We start from the raw sequence: 16046 nt of genomic DNA, 5'->3' as shown, positions 1-16046 counted from the left end.
GTTTGTTAGTTAAATGTATTGCAGCATCTTATGATAAAAGTGACAGGGAAATGCTAAACCTATCTGAAACATTGGAAAACATAAGACAGATATTCCATTTGCCTCAATGTGATCAGGTTTACCTCCGGCTAAGAATGGCATCACAGTAACATCTGAAAGGGTGGTCATTTCTTGGCCAACCAGTGGTGCACTCTCCCCTCCTTCAAACATTCCAAAAACATTTACCTTATAGGTAGTGCCTGCCCTACAATAGTAAAAAAAATACATGGATATGTCAAATCAATTTGATCAGCTAAATGCTGAGGTTTCACCAATAAATAAACTAGACCTTTTAACGTGGATTTGATTGCTTTTTAGATATCTCACATGTGAAGCATGATCATAGTTTCTATACTGACTATTACTATATTATGTTATATGGTATAGTACATATTCTAAATCCATATGTCTGTGTTTGCTTACATACCTCCTAACTTCAGTGAGAGTTTTCCTTAAGGAAGTATCTGAGTGAAGAACTAAGGAATTGATTATTTGGCCCTTTGTTACATTAAAGATAGCTACTCGGTTTTTTTCTATAGAGGAGAAGGTCCAGAAATGTAAAGCCCTGAGTCCTGTGCCTCAACTGATATAATGCGGTGTAATTCCATTGAAGCCAATGGAGCACTCCCGCTTTATACCAGCTGAGTATCTGGTTCCAGATCTGAGTATCTGGTTCCATAGTTTGTTCATCTGAGGTCAGATTTTTAATGGTGCCACTCTGAGCATGCCCAACTGACACACATACAATTCCTGATGCTCCCAGGCAATTCCCAGTGCTCATGGAGGAGTATGACATGCTCAGAATTGCATCTTTAAATCTCTGGGTCTTCCCCATAATGAACATAGAGTTCTATCCAGAACTGAACTAGACTGCTACAGTTTTAGCTTTAAAATTCTTTAGAAAAAAGTTTGGACAATTCAATCTTCTCCTCTGCTCCTAGTATCAAGCACGCCATCTTGCTCTCTCACATGCCCCAGTGAGATCACAGACAGAACATTGGAATCCATGCTTGCAGATGCCTTTCTGGGGTTGAATAACAATTCCCTGGAAGCTCCTGGCCCTTAAAGGTTTTTCTTACTTATGCTTGACTCTATCCTACCAGCCTCTGTATCATCATGGCCCTAGTGCAGCCTTTACCTACAATAGCATTAAAACTAAGGAAAAAGGGGTATCTTTGTGAAAAAACACATACTTTTTTCATAAACACATTGCTGTAAAGAAGGGATGGTAAAGCTATTCATAAAATGAGCCATTTTATTTCTAATAATTAAACTATTAACACAAAATTAAAAAGAATTATTAGCCATACCTAAGCTCCTCCAATACAACTGTATTGTCATATGGCCCAACAATTAGTTCTCCAAGTCTATCTTCTCCTGTCGGATGGAAAGTTATTTTGTAACCTCTCACTTCCCCAGGGGCTGGCTCCCAAGTTACTCTGAAACTTGACATAGTGGAATCAGAAGTTTTCAGGTTTCTGGGTGGTTTATACGGAGAGGCTGCCAGGATCAAAGGGGAAAAAAGCCATAATTTAGATCATTTATATATATGAAAAATATTAGTAAATACTACTGCAAAAAACCCATGTACAACTGCCATCGGTTATTAATTGTTTGTGTATTTTTCAATTTAAAACAATATTTTAAAAGCACCTATTCCAGGCTCGCACTGGATTTGCTTGACATAATCACTAGTACCAAGCCATGAGAGGCGAGACCAGATGCTTGCTCTCAACCCAGAACCAGAAAATAAGAAAATTACCAACCAGACATTAAAACAAGCCCAACCGCCCTCATCCACAAATACCACCAGACCTTCTCAGCCTCTTCCTCCTTAGGGGTAAAGAGACAGGCCTTGCAGCATGTCCTGAAGGTCAAAAGATTCAGGCTATTTCACACCAAGGAGGGAAATAAATTCCAAAGTTGAGGCCCTTCATAAAAAATGCCCTGCCAGCAGTTCCCTCCTTTTGTACTCAGAAGGCAGTGTGGCAGGTCTCAAGCCATTTAGAGATTGACATGTCAAACTTTACTCTCTATTTTGAAACTAATAGGCAGCCAGTTCAGATCAGAGCGCACTGGTGTCATGTGCTCCTGGTGAGAGACATTGCTTAGCAAACAAGTGGTTGGTAGACATGGCAATTTCTTGCATAGTCCTTAAAAGATCTTATTGTATTAAGTTTACATATTATTGTGGGCCAGGATTCTATGCAATCTCTCAAGGGGGAGATGGGGTAAAGGTCCTAGGTCATGTTTTCTAGCTCTTTAATCATTTTTGTTGCTTTTCTCTGGACTTTCTCCAATTTGTTCATGAGAATTCCCCAATTCCAGTTTTACAATAATCCAGCTGTTTGAAGCTACACCCTGAGGAGAATGTCATTTTCTGCTGATTACTTGTTCCCAAAGGCCAAGATCAAGGCCCAAGCTGTATAAAGAAATGGCCGCTCTGCCCAGCTTTCATTCTGGTTCAAGATCTAAGAGGATGAACTTGTGACCACAGGAAACACCCAGTTGTGAGTTTTGAAGGACTGATACCTATCAGCGTTCTAATCTGGAATCAGGGATGACCTCTGGTAAGCTTTTTAGAATGTGTGGAGGTTCTTGTATTGTTTTAATACATTTTCTCTGAAATGCTTTTACCTTAAGAATAAATGTGCTTGCTTAGAAGGAACTGTGTGATAACTTATAACTGCTGACAATATATGGTCATAGTTCTTGAACAGAAAGCAAAGCACAGGCACGAGCACCCGTCTTTTAGGCCATTTGGCTTGCTGGGGATATCACCATGTAAGGCAGGGAGCTAATGAATGGTGGGCATACCCCCTCACTTAAGGGATCATGAATAACTTTGTCACATCTTCCAGTTACTTCCTCATCCTAGCCAAATGACACCAGCCTTGTCCAGCTGGAGCCTCAGCTATCTAGCTGTTCATGTCTCAGTCATTACCAAGCACTGGGTAAGGTGCTCAACAGAACTTCCTTAATCAGATATGTAACAGGGTGGCTTGTCCTTGAGCTGAAGAGCCTGGGGCTAAGTCAACCTTGATTACAGAATGAGCCCCACCTGAAAGGAATCAGGTGATTCCAATATAAAGAGGGGGAAAGCTCAGGATTCTGTGGCAGGGTCTGCAGAGAGTGAGGAAAACTTTCTAGGCAGGGAGAGACCCTGGCCAAACAAGGGAGGGAATACAATGGTCCCTGGCAGAAAGGCCTGGGAGAAGGAGCAGGAGAAACTTTGGGTTGTGTGGACTTATGAATGGACTTTGTATTGGGATTTTTAGTTTTATTTACCACTTATTTTATATTAATAACTCCAGTCCCCAAGCAGGGGTATTTTCTGACAAATAAAAAGCTTAAAGTGAACAATCCAAGAGGGGAACCTGAGGCAGGCTGTCTGTAGCATGATCCTAGGCCATGTGGAGGTATCTGGGTGGCAGCTGGTCTGGTTACAGAATAAAACAGATATGAAGCTGAGTGTCATCAGTATCTTGAAAGCACTATAGCACATGCTTCCTCCCTAACTCTCCCAATAGCCTCATACACATGTGGAAGAAGAGGGACAAGACAGAGCTGTCCAGAATCCCACGAGGCAGTCCTTGAAGAAGAGCTATTATGCAGAGCCATCTAAAAACTGAAAGGGAAGACCTGTTTTCTCCTACTTGAGTTCACAGGTAGGTCAGATAGATATTCAGTCACCAGGAGGAGATCATCTACTACAATGCTACAATGCCTGTGCAGTCTCTGTGTCATAGCCTTGTCTGTACCACAATTAACACAGGCCCTGGAGATCTTAGGCAGCTGGGTATCTGAGAATTATCTCACCACAACTTTCCCAATAACTGTAATCAAGGCTTACAAGCTAGTCATTTGACAATAGCTGACCAGACTGTCAGTGTCAAGTAACAGCCTTACAAGCACTTTCTTAACAAAAGCCAGCAAGCTGCCTTTCCTAACCAAAATGTTCACAATCTCCACCAATAATGGACACATTTCTTCCTCCTTGAGCACCACCAGCTAAGCATGAGATGGGTCCAAAGTGCAGGTTGTGGCACAATGTGCTCACAATGACTCTAGTGCCCCAGTGAGCCACACTGGCAGCAACTGAAGCAGAGAAGTTGTAACATTTGTCTCTTTCAGATATTGCCCTACATCCATGGAAGAACACAATTAAATCCAAATCCATTTGATTTTCTCTGCAAAGCACCAGACAATTGCATTGCAAAAGGAAGCACTTTTTTATTTTTATATTATATATGGAGATAGCCTATCTCCTAGAACTGGAAGGGACCCTGAAAGGTCATCGAGTCCAGCCCCCTGCCTTCACTAGCAGGACCAAGTACTGATTTTGCCCCAGATCCCTCGTGAAAGACCTGATGCAGAAGATTCCTGGCTTCAATCTCCCACAAAGCTCATGGGCAATCATGCACCACATTCGCACAAACCATGGCAGATGCAGATACTTGCTGCACAAATGGAAAATTAAAGATTCTCCAGAGTGCGACCATGGTCACCTAGAACAGACCATGGAACATATAACAACTCAATGCCCGATTCGCGAATACTAAGGAGACATCACCGCAATTCACTCTGCTACTTCAGATGCAATTATTTGGCGTAACCATTTAAATGTCAATGTATAGTTGTTGCTCTATATTTACATCAGCCATATGAAGAAGACCAATGAGGACAACGCCAAGGAATAAGTTCCCCAAAGGCCACTTCAAGAATACCTGAGAACCAAAGACAATTTACAAAGTCCTAACAAACCACTGAGAAGTGGTCTGTTGAAGGAACAATATTCTCTCACAGAACTGCCCAGAAACACTTATTTTCCATTGACTTCTAAGGACCAGCCACCAGAACAGGTTTGCTGCTCTAACAAAAGTGGTATACCCCAATCTCAAATAGCAGGAGGCAATGATCAGGCCATGGCACAGGTAACATTTTCAACAGTCCCAACTCCATGCCCATCCTGTAGCAATTTTTTGTTCATTCCTGTTCTTGGAGATTTGGCAGATAACGGATTAGCTAACACTTGGTCTACTTACTGTACAATTGCTTTTCTACTCCCTACAATGAATACCTTTAATCATAAGCTTTTTACTATTTATTCAAATTTAATTATATATAATACACACCTGTTGTTCCTTCTCCTTGTCTGTGTTTTCCTTCCCCAGATTTATACATTGGAATAACAGAGATGTTGTATTTGGTTAGAGACTGAAGTCGTTTTAACACTGTAGCTGTGGAAGTAGCTGGTACTTTTGCAACCACCTGTCTTCCTCCACTGACAGGTCGGTAAACTACACGATAGCTCACAACTTTCCCAGGTGCAGGCTGCCATGTAACTCTCATTGAATTCTCCGTCTCTTCGTCTACTCTCACCCTCTTGGCATTTGGTGACACTTTTCAGTGTAAAAATATGGATAAATATTTATTTTGTCACATAAAAACATGCACAGATATGTCTACACATTCATTCAGCACTATGAATATCAACTGTGATTTGTCCTTCCATATTACAGCATATCATTAAACAGGAGTTCATTTGTGGTTCTAAGAGCCCACCATGAAAACTTTCTGATCCCGCTGGAGTAAATTAACACAACAGCTATGCTTAGATAACTATGCTTTCCATCACAGAGCAAACAAATGAGCAATTCATGTAATACAGCAATTCAGCATAATAGGGACTTCTACATAGTAAAACCTCATTTTTGGTAACCTATTGTTTAAATAATGAGTTCAGCACTTCCAAATGCTAGTGCGAAAGGGCCAAATCCTGCAGACATGACTTGTTTGTTTTTTGGGGGGGGAAGGGGGATTTTTTTATACAGGCAAATCTCCCTGTGAAGCCCAGTTTTTCAGACCAAAGAGGTTCAGATTGTTCTGATAAGGTACTGACAAGGATCCAAACTATTGGGTGGTTATCTCAAAACAAACAGACCAGCCCAATCTTTTGTAAGTCTCCCACCTCTAATCTTAAGGCAGTAACAGTTCTGAAGAGTGTGGATGTCGTATAAAGAACTTCAGTTTCACTCTCCAGGCAATAACACCCAGGCTTTTTAAGTCATGTTCCTGCCTTGCAGCAAACACCATCAAATAAAAAACCTGAAGTGAAATGGAAGGCATGTCTGGAGCTGGCTGTCAGTTTTCACTTCACTGAGAGCCATGCCACAGAATGCTGAAATAACCTCTCTCAGCATTTGGAACTGGTCATAGACTCATAGGCTTAGAAGGGACTGCTAAGGTCATCTAGTCTTTCCATTCTAGTCTGTTCACTTTCAAACAGCTGTAACATTAGGAAGATTATTTCTATGTGGTGTTGGTCACATAAGAAAAATCTAGAACTGTGAGTAAGAGATGTAGCCAACTTCAAACCCACTCACCTGAGCCTGGGAGGAGGAAATCACAGGGCAGGAAACTTACTAACCCCAATGGAATGAACTCTGACTTTCCTCTCTACCCTGGTCACTTGTTCCTCCCATTTCTCCCCCAACAATATACCCTCCAACCCACAAAGCCCCAGAAACTATCCCCAGATTCTGCCACTCTCACTCACATTGAACTGTAGCTTACTCTCTAAGTAACCCCATTAATTTCAGTGGGACTCCTTGCAGAGTAGGGTACAATTTAACGTGAATAAAAGTAGCTGAATCTGGTTCCATGAGATATAAATGACTTATGATTATAAATAATCTAGCTCAGAAAAAAAAGTCGAGGGATGGTACCTCACTGAGTTGAGATGGGCAAGGGTTTGGTTGGGTTTTTTTAAGGAAGGGGGTTAATAAAAAATAAGGTCTAGTCTCTGTCAAAGCAAATTGCATTAATAGGAGTATCAAGAGTTTGTGCATGGGATAATAAGTGTCACAATATCCCAGGTCAGAATTCAGGCTGTTCTTTGGGGTGGCTATGCTGTACTGCACTTACCTTCAGTAGTCGCCTCTCCTTCTAGAGGAGCTCCATCTCCACTGCTATAGGAAGCAATGACTGAAATTTTATATTTAGTCTCTGGCTGTAAATTCTCCAGCACAGTATTTATTACATTTCCAGGAACTGTGCTCTCCCCAGTCTGACCATCATAAAGTGATTTCCATACTATTCTATAACGACGAACTGCTCCTGGAGCTGCTGTCCAAGATAGTCCCATTGTAGTGTCAGTTATGTCTCTAATAACCAAATCACGAGGTGAGCCACGGTCTGCAAGAAAGGAAGTCATAAGAGAGGGACTATGACTAAGACACAGTTAGTGAATATTACAGCGGAATAGGAACAGAAAAATAAAATGCTCACAGAATAAAATTAAAATATTCACAAGAACACCAGCTCAAATGAAATACAGTCATTCTTTTATGAGGAAGATTAAGGCCCTTGTTCAGCAAAACACTTAAGACCATGGTTAACTTTAAATACATGAAGAAGAGGAGTACTTGTGGCACCTTAGAGACTAACAAATTTATTTGAGCATAAGCTTTCATGGGCTAAAGCCCACTTCATCAGATGCATGCAGTGGAAAATACAGTAGGAAGATATATATACACAGAGAACATGAAAAAAATGGGTGCTGCCATACCAACGCTAATGAGACTAATTGAATAAAGTGGGCTATTAGCAGGAGACAAAAATCATTTGTAGTGATAATCAGGATGGCCCATTTCAAACAGTTGACAAGAAGGTGTGAGTAACAGTAGGGGGAAAATTAGCATGGAGAAACAGTTTAGTTTGTGTAATGACCCATCCACTCCCAGTCTTTATTCAAGCCTAATTTAATGGTGTCCATTTTGCAAATTAATTCCAGTTCTGCAGTTTCTCGTTGGAGTCTGTTTTTGAAGTTTTTTAGTTGAATAATTGTGACTTTTAGGTCTGTAATAGCGTGACCAGGGAGGTTGAAGTGTAAATTTGTTAGTCTCTAAGGTGCCACAAGTACTCCTCGTTCTTTTTGCTGATACAGACTAACACGGCTACCACTTTTAAATACATGAGCAATCTCAACACTACTCAGCAAGACACTCGATCTTGAATACTTTGCTGAACAGGGATGGAATTACTTACATGCTTAAAATTAAGCATTAAAATTAAGCATGTGCTTCAATGTTTTGCAGTTAATCTAGGTTAGCTTTATCTTCCAAACTAGCAATTATGCCTCACAATCCATCTTCATCCCAAAAGCTCAAGTAATTCATTTATAGGCAAATAATGAAACCTTGGGTAATATTTTCCTGATGTTAAATCTTTGTGAAAAAAAATCCTTCTAAATTTCTTGAGTCCTTCACCCTTTCTTTACATGTTCATATCCCCTTATCCTTATATTTGACACTGCCCCAAAACAGCTATCCTCTCACTTCCTTTTATGTCTATATACCCCAATGAGATCCCTTCTTAGAAGTCTATTCCGCCACTGATGCAAGGGCATTTATGCATATAGGGTTTATTGGATTGACCAGAAATAAATCGCTTTCCACTGATTGATTAATTCAGACACTTAAGAGTTTTTGTTTGCTTGTTTTTCAGGAAACATTATGGGTCCAACTGCAGTCAACGGAATTTACACCTATGTGACTTGGACCCCGGCTCACCCAAAGCATCAGGTAGGATAATCAAGTCCCTCTGTCATTCTACTTGTTCTTTGTTGTATAACATCTTTAATAAAGCAATAGGTTAAGAACTGCACACAGGTTTTTCATAACATGTCCCCATTTAGGAAATGTCTGTCATTGTTTTCAGCCCTTCCTCTCTTTCCAGTGCCTGAGAATTATACATTTGGCTGCTATCATTGCTACCAGCACCCGTCTTCCTGAATGGTGTGAGAATATACCTGTCAACTGCCCCCATTGTATCTATTTACAACTAAGCTGTCGTGTATTTACAACATAAAGTGTAGTAATTGTAGGCTGGAGGCGCTATCTTGTCTGTACTAAGTTTTGCCAGACTCCTGTTGTATTGTTCTTCATAGCTGGTTGTCCTCACATTTCTTGGAGTGCACTAAACAGTTCCTTAGTCTGTATAATCAAGAAGGTGTAAGCTAGAGGTCTGATGCTCACTTTAATACACCAGTTTCACGCCCGTATAACTCTGTTGACTTTAATAGAGCTCACTGGTTTAAAATTAATGAAACAGCCTGGAGGATTAGGTCTATGGAGTTTGCTGCATTCAATGTGACATCTGGGTACACTTATTAATGTGAGCTAAAATGTGCTACTGGAATAGAGCCCTAGTTTTTTTTTCTTTATGCAATGGCAAAGTTGTAGTTATAAACAAAAATCCACACACACACAGATGCAGCGCCTACTTCGACGTGTACTCTATGTGGAATTCCTTACTGATCTCCCTAAGGCCTTTCTGCAGTGAGCAGGGCTGCAGTGGCTCCCCTGAATGGCTGCTTAGCAAGAGGTTCCCTCAAACCAATCTCTGTTCTAGGCTTAAGCAGTGAGGAGGGCCTGAGCCAGCCCTCTGCACCACAGGTAAGCTTTACCCACAATGACAAGTACCCACTAATATATCTGAGATTGACCAGAGCCATAGTACCAGAATCAGACCTCTTTGAATGCGGGGGAAGTTTCAACCCTAATCCAACCTCCACAGAGCAGGCTCATCTTTGCAAATACTATCAGACGAGAAGTTTATAATTGTGAGCTGATTTCAATGCAGAACTGTGCCTGGAAGGATTTTGAGATTGGTCCCAACTTATATACCATGGTTTAATCTTCCTAGGCATCTGTCTTTATTTAAACCCTGATCCGACACATGCAATTCCATTGGATATCAGAGGGGTAGCCGTGTTCAGGGGCGGCTCCAGACCCCAGCATGCCAAGCACGTGCTTGGGGCGGCATGCCGCGGGGGGCGCTCTGCTGGTTGCCGGGAGGGCGGCAGGCGGCTCCGGTGGACCTCCCGCAGGCATGCCTGCGGGAGGTCCACCGGAGTCGCGGGACCGGCGACCGGCAGAGCGCCTCCCGCAGCATGCCACCCTGCTTGGGGCGGCAAAATGTCTAGAGCCGCCCCTGGCCGTGTTAGTCTGTATCCACAAAAATAACGAGGAGTCTGGTGGCACCTTAAAGACTAACAGATTGGGTAAAACTTTCATGGGTAAAAAAACCACTTCTTCAGATGCATGGAGGGAGCTTAATCCCATTGGAGTTGGTAGGACTACTTGTATAAAGGCTGAAGGTTTGAATGATATTGTTGTAGCAATAATCAACAGATTAAATAAACACAGTCTCCCATTAATTCTGAATCAGTGAAAGAATAATTCCATTTTGGTTTATTGATGATAGGACACAGTTGCTGGGATTTTATTAAAATGTTCTTAGTGGCTGTATCTTTAATAAACAGAATACATTTGTAAATCTTATTTTTCTAAACCCAACCCATTGCTAGTATGTGATCCAGACAAGGATCCTTTGGATATCTCATCACCTTTCTCTGGAGACAACTGGTTTTTCCATCCAAACTTAAACACAAATTCCTTCAATCCTTCTCGCCTGCCACTCTAAATATGACACGCACACAGAGGCACTCTTGATTTCAAAAACAACATTTTAAGATCCAGCTTTTTGTTACAGTTGAATTATTTATTGTCATAAGAAAAAATAACTACACTACTGCATCTTTCAGTGTAACTTTACCCTGTTATACTACAAGAGCCAGATTCATCCTGATATACACTCCATGCAAATTCACTGATTTCAGTCCATTAAGTCAGGGCAGAATTTGGATCCCAAAGAGTAACTTTCCTGGAAGACTGAAAAAAGATTTGTCTTCAAAAGTAAATTACACCAATTTTCTGTCTACTCTTAAGTTTCTGCTCCCAACCCTTGGCTTTTTCATTCAATATAAAAATCTGAATATAATCCAAATGGAAATATTATGGAAAACCCAACATGATAGAATGCACAGATGTTTCACAATAAAAACTTCTCTTTCCATATTTTAATGTAATATAAATATACAAGTCACTTTATATTGACTACTTCAAATCAAGTCTCTGCCACAACGTGATTTCAGTATTAAACTATCTGCTACCACAGCCAATTCTCAGCAAATAACACCGGGATAGTATGGCTAATGATGTGTTGGAGGCACTGCAACAATCATTGCATATTTAAACCAATTATTAAATTATTATATGTGCCACTAAATAGCAGAAGAAAATAATGTATTTTCAATGGAGTGTAATCAAGCCCAGCTACCGACAAATGTTAGCTCTGGAAAGAAAAAAGAAATCATATGGAACTAAAGTACCATTTTTTGTTGAATAAAAATAAACTTTGGGCTTCCTACCAAGCCGCCGGGCCTAAATGGAAAAATTTGACTTCAAATAGCTGGAAACTGCTGACAAGACATCTTACCAACTAAGGGAAATTAGACTTTTAATATGTTATACTGCAACTGAGAACATTTATCTAAAATAACACACTAATTTGATTTGCACCTCATGTGTGAGGGATAAGTTTGTAGGCAGATATTTTCACAAGAAGCTACCACATGAGTATCTATGGGTCTGGAGGTGGGGGAGAGAAGCAGCTGTGTTTAGAATGTGGTGCAAAGTCCTAAATTATTAAGATTCCACTAAGCATTAACTAAGCTGCTACATTGGGAGTTTAGAAATATACTTAAGTTCGGTAACATTACCAGTATAATGTAATGGCTAGTAGGCATACAATTATACCTATTAACCATGTTTAGTTTGTCTGAGAAGTATAATTATGCAAATCACACAGTAACTCTGCTTACCTACTATTTATCTGTTTGCACTGTTGCCTATCACTAACGTATCTGAGCAATTATTCTGATCTTCTGTTTAAATGTTCAAGAATCTTAATTGCTAAATGCAGGACCAGCTCTAGGCACCAGCAAAGCAAGCACGTACTTGGGGTGGCACAATTCCATGGGGGGCATTCCGACCACCCGTGTTTTTGTTTGTTTGTTTGTTTGAGAAGTTGCAGTCTTGGAGATTGGGGTGGCAAATATTTTGCTTGAGGCGGCAAAAAACCTAGAGCTGGCCCTGGCTAAATGCTCCAACAAGAAGGATTCTGTGCTAAGCACTGCGGTGTTCAAGAGCCCCAGAATTCACTAGCACAAGCACAGTTGAAGCCTTGCTGTGTCTATAAGCATCAAACCAGTGCTGCTGTGTGGACATGTCAAACCATTGCAAAGGCAAGCAAGGCAAGCAACCACTTCCTGCCATCAGAGCCGGATCCAAAGCCCACTGTAGTACTGAAGACTCTCTTTGACTTCAGTGGGCTTTGGCTCAGGTTCTCAATGTCTCTACAATAGTTTCCTCACTCCAATACATCTGTTAGTCTATAAGGTGCCACGGGACTCTTTGTCACTTTTTACAGATCCAGACTAACATGGCTACCCCTCTGATACTTTTCCTCATTTAGTATAGACAGACCCTTAGATATAAAACAGGTTCTCTTCCTTCCAGCCCTGAATCTCTTCAAGTCTTCACTTTCCATATCAAGGTTTTCCACCATGCTGAGCCAGAGACACAATATCCAATTTAAGTAAGTTTCCTACACTTGCTTGGCTCCTGTCTCCTGAGCTCTCCAGCAATCATTTTTGCTCCTGAACACATGACTTAATCAGTTAAGGCTACACCTACACTACTAGCTAGGGGTGGGCGTATAAACACCAGCGAAGCTGCAGTAGCATGGGCAGCTGTAACAGAGGCACGGCTGAGCCATGCTGAGTACAAGCCCAGTTAAAACCGATGGGTCTGTACTCAGTCCAGCTGGGCTGGGCCTCCGCTGCTCCTACTCGAGCTTGATCAGAACTACCCCAAGTGTATGTACTCCAGCAAAGGAATCTCGTCCATAGTTCATAGTGTGGACATAGCCTAAGGGTAAAAACCTTAACAGTCATAAAAAATATAGGCCCGTATTCTGTCCTCAGTTACATGCCCACAATTCCCTCTGATTTCGGTAAAAGATATACACACCTCTATCAGGCCCAAAACGTATACATTTCTATACATGTACCCAAGCTAGTTTTCACGATTAATATGTAACCGTAAATCTCACACTGATCCATATTTCACTTAGATTAAATGTAAGTTAGATCTGAGCCAATATCCTAAGCGGTCAGAATTTAATCAACTAAGGAAACAAACCCCATCATGCCGTGCACACTCTGAACTTTTACGACCTGATTTCTTTCTTGTTTATAACAGTGTAAATCACGAGTATCTCCACTGAAGTCAGAAGGCCAGATCCTCACATCCAGCCAAGTTCATCTCAGAGTAGAACGTGTGTGTGTGTGTGTGTGTGTGTGTGTGTGTGTGTGTGTGTGTGTGTGTGTGTGTGTGTGTGTGTTGGATGGGACACAGGCAACTACCTTAACACTACTCCTCATCCAGGCCCTGGTCAAATTGGCTTCTGGCATAAGATAGGAAAATTACTTATGTTGGCTGGTAATGTCTCCCTAGGGGCCATTATGCAGCTGAATATGCTGGCGTGCAGAGCACTCTGGCCACGCCTCTTGTCATGTGACATAACCCACTATGCTGAGGAAGTCAGAAGGGGGTAGAACAGAACTTCCTGTGCCAGCTCTCTGCTAGTGGAGGATTCCTCTACATAAGGGGAGTCCTCACTTGCCCTTTTAGGCCAGGTTGCTGGCTCTTTTGCACAGGAGGCTGAATCAAGGAGCCCTGGATCTGCTCCACCAGAGTTACACCAGCATAAAACTGATATGAGATCAGAATCAGCCCCTGAAAATCTACCTTATTTATCTATTCCAGCAATTAATTAGTTACCCAGCAACTAATTAGTTAACTATTTGATACATAATATTTAGAAAATCAGTTCAATTTTTCTTATGTAGTTAATCACTTCCTCTGAGTGGATTTGTTTTTTCCTGCAAGTGGTGTACTTCCCCTGACAAGAAAATTCAAATGATTGCTCGATGGTTATCAAAAGTCACTTGCAAATGTCAGGGTGAAAAATCTTGGAATGTATTATTGAAAAAAATGCATGAGACAGCACTAAATCTCTTTGAAAGACACTGAGTCCTTGTTTCAGTCTGTATGGAGAAGAACTACGTAATTCAAACATTACGGAAAGTTCCTATGATATGCTAAAAACCTCATTGTCAGGAAATGTCACTTGAGTTAGCCCCATTCACTCTGTAGGAGGTCATTCATTTCTAAAACATTCTTATGTTGCTATAGAAACAGCAAAAAACCAATAACATATACCTACTAAGAAACCACAATTCATTTCCTAGCAAAAAAAAAAAAACCCCAAGCTCTGAGAAATGGATACAGCAGAAGAGTCCCTGAAACTAGAAAGTGAATCAACTATGATGAATCCTCACATCCCAATTCTCACAGCATTAAAAGAAATGGCAGAACTGGGCCGTACAACATTTAAATGGAAAGACTTTCATACTAAGGGGGGAAAGACCATTATTTAATCCCCAATAAAGAATATCTCCTGAGTATAGTAAAATATGCAGTTCTTGATGTTTACATTATACTAATCTACATTATAAGTATTGGGTCAGATTCTGATCTCAGCTTCCCTGAGGTTTAAAGCATGATGGGCTGAACCCTCTCCTGGCATAAAGCCTGGCACAGCTCATTTACTTCAATCGAGTTATGTCAATTTACACCTGCAGAGATTCTGGCCCAGTAACTTCTCTAACATAAGTGGAGTTGCTCTGGAATTGCTTGTGGTGCAAGCAAGATCAGAATGGGGCCCACTGTATCTTGTTCTGATAAACAGCTATAAATGCGTTTTTTGGTGACGTTGTGCTCAAGTTCATATTTAAAATGGTAATGACCGCCTCTGCTTGTAAACGTCTGATGCATTCACCCTCACCAGCAGTAGCTGTGATATCCTTAAGGCAGTTCTCAAAAATCCTAGCTTCCAGCAACAGGGGGCTCATAAAATAGATTTTCATCTTCCAAAGCATGAAGACATAAAGACCTGTATAGACTGCCTGACCTAGAGAGAAATTTGTTTTTCTTTAAAAACTGCAAACTATTATCTGTTCAAGTTAAGCTATTAAACAGCCTGTGTAAGGTATGTTTTTGTTATCTGACAATATGATGCCTCTGGGCAGAAAAGGAAACTCTTGCCAGGCCTGCTCTTACCACCCCCTTTCCCAGGGGAAAACAGATTAGAAAAACAGTAGCTCTCAGAAACAGTTGATTGTTAGCTATCGACTGGACTTCCACTCACCACCCTCACTGTGTTCACCATTGTATCCTATTTCTGGGGTATGACATGTGGTTTTGGCTGAGTTGATGTAACCAAATAAAATGGACAACTCAGTGTGCTGCTTGGGGAATCTTTCTGCGGGTTTTCTTAAGTCCCGTTTGTATGCCAACTTGTGATTTGTGTTTTGTCACTGGGACAGAGAGCTAGGGAACAGCAGCAGACGTAGCTCTCCTGTCACTGCAACTGCTATTAGTTGCCTGGGAGTAAATCTGGCAAAGATAGCTCTGCCTAACTGAGAGATTGGGAATACGCTGGAGAGAGCTACAAGACTAATTAACACAGTAGCCCAGAATGTAGAAAAGTCACTGGAAGGACGTGCCAGGGTGGAGAGAGAACCAGAAAGAGGCAGGCTCTCAGAGTCAGTCCCACGAGAAATCTCTGAGGGCAAGATCTCCAACCTCTCCTACTCTGGGTCTAAGGGGCTGAGGATGATTTGCTTTTGTAGATCAGGTGCTGCACAATGCTGTAAAGATGGTGGGGAAACACTGTAAATAAGCCACAGGTGGTGTTGACAAGCAAAGAGTCTCCACATGGTCTGCGTATGCAGAGGAAGATTGGCGAGAAGGAGCCTCTCCCTGTTATAATCACCACAAATAATGAAGAATACTGTTAGTGTTGCATGAAAAACAAGATGGCCCTGCTTAGGTGCCTTCACTGCCACATATCCTGTTTCACTAGCTGAATTCTGTGGTTGGTTTAATTTTCTTTTCCTTTTTGCAGTTTCATTTCTGTCGCATTTAAAATTCAACACAATTCTATTTAGCTACTGGTAAGGGAAAACTTCTACC

General features: G+C 41.2%; 1 protein-coding gene across 1 annotated transcript in view; it reads right to left on the bottom strand.

Moving 5' to 3' along the window:
- COL12A1 (collagen type XII alpha 1 chain) overlaps window positions 1-16046 on the bottom strand; it is a 135616-nt gene that overhangs the window by 79050 nt on the left and 40520 nt on the right. The window contains 4 exon segments of the mRNA XM_039529916.1: window positions 123-244; window positions 1350-1539; window positions 5175-5441; window positions 6967-7236. Coding sequence (XP_039385850.1) covers window positions 123-244; window positions 1350-1539; window positions 5175-5441; window positions 6967-7236 — 849 coding nt within the window.

Source organism: Mauremys reevesii, linkage group 3, assembly GCF_016161935.1.
Source record: "Mauremys reevesii isolate NIE-2019 linkage group 3, ASM1616193v1, whole genome shotgun sequence".
NCBI lineage: Eukaryota > Metazoa > Chordata > Testudines > Geoemydidae > Mauremys > Mauremys reevesii.
Note: the sequence above shows the minus strand (reverse complement) of the source record. Positions and strands in the feature narration are given on the sequence as shown.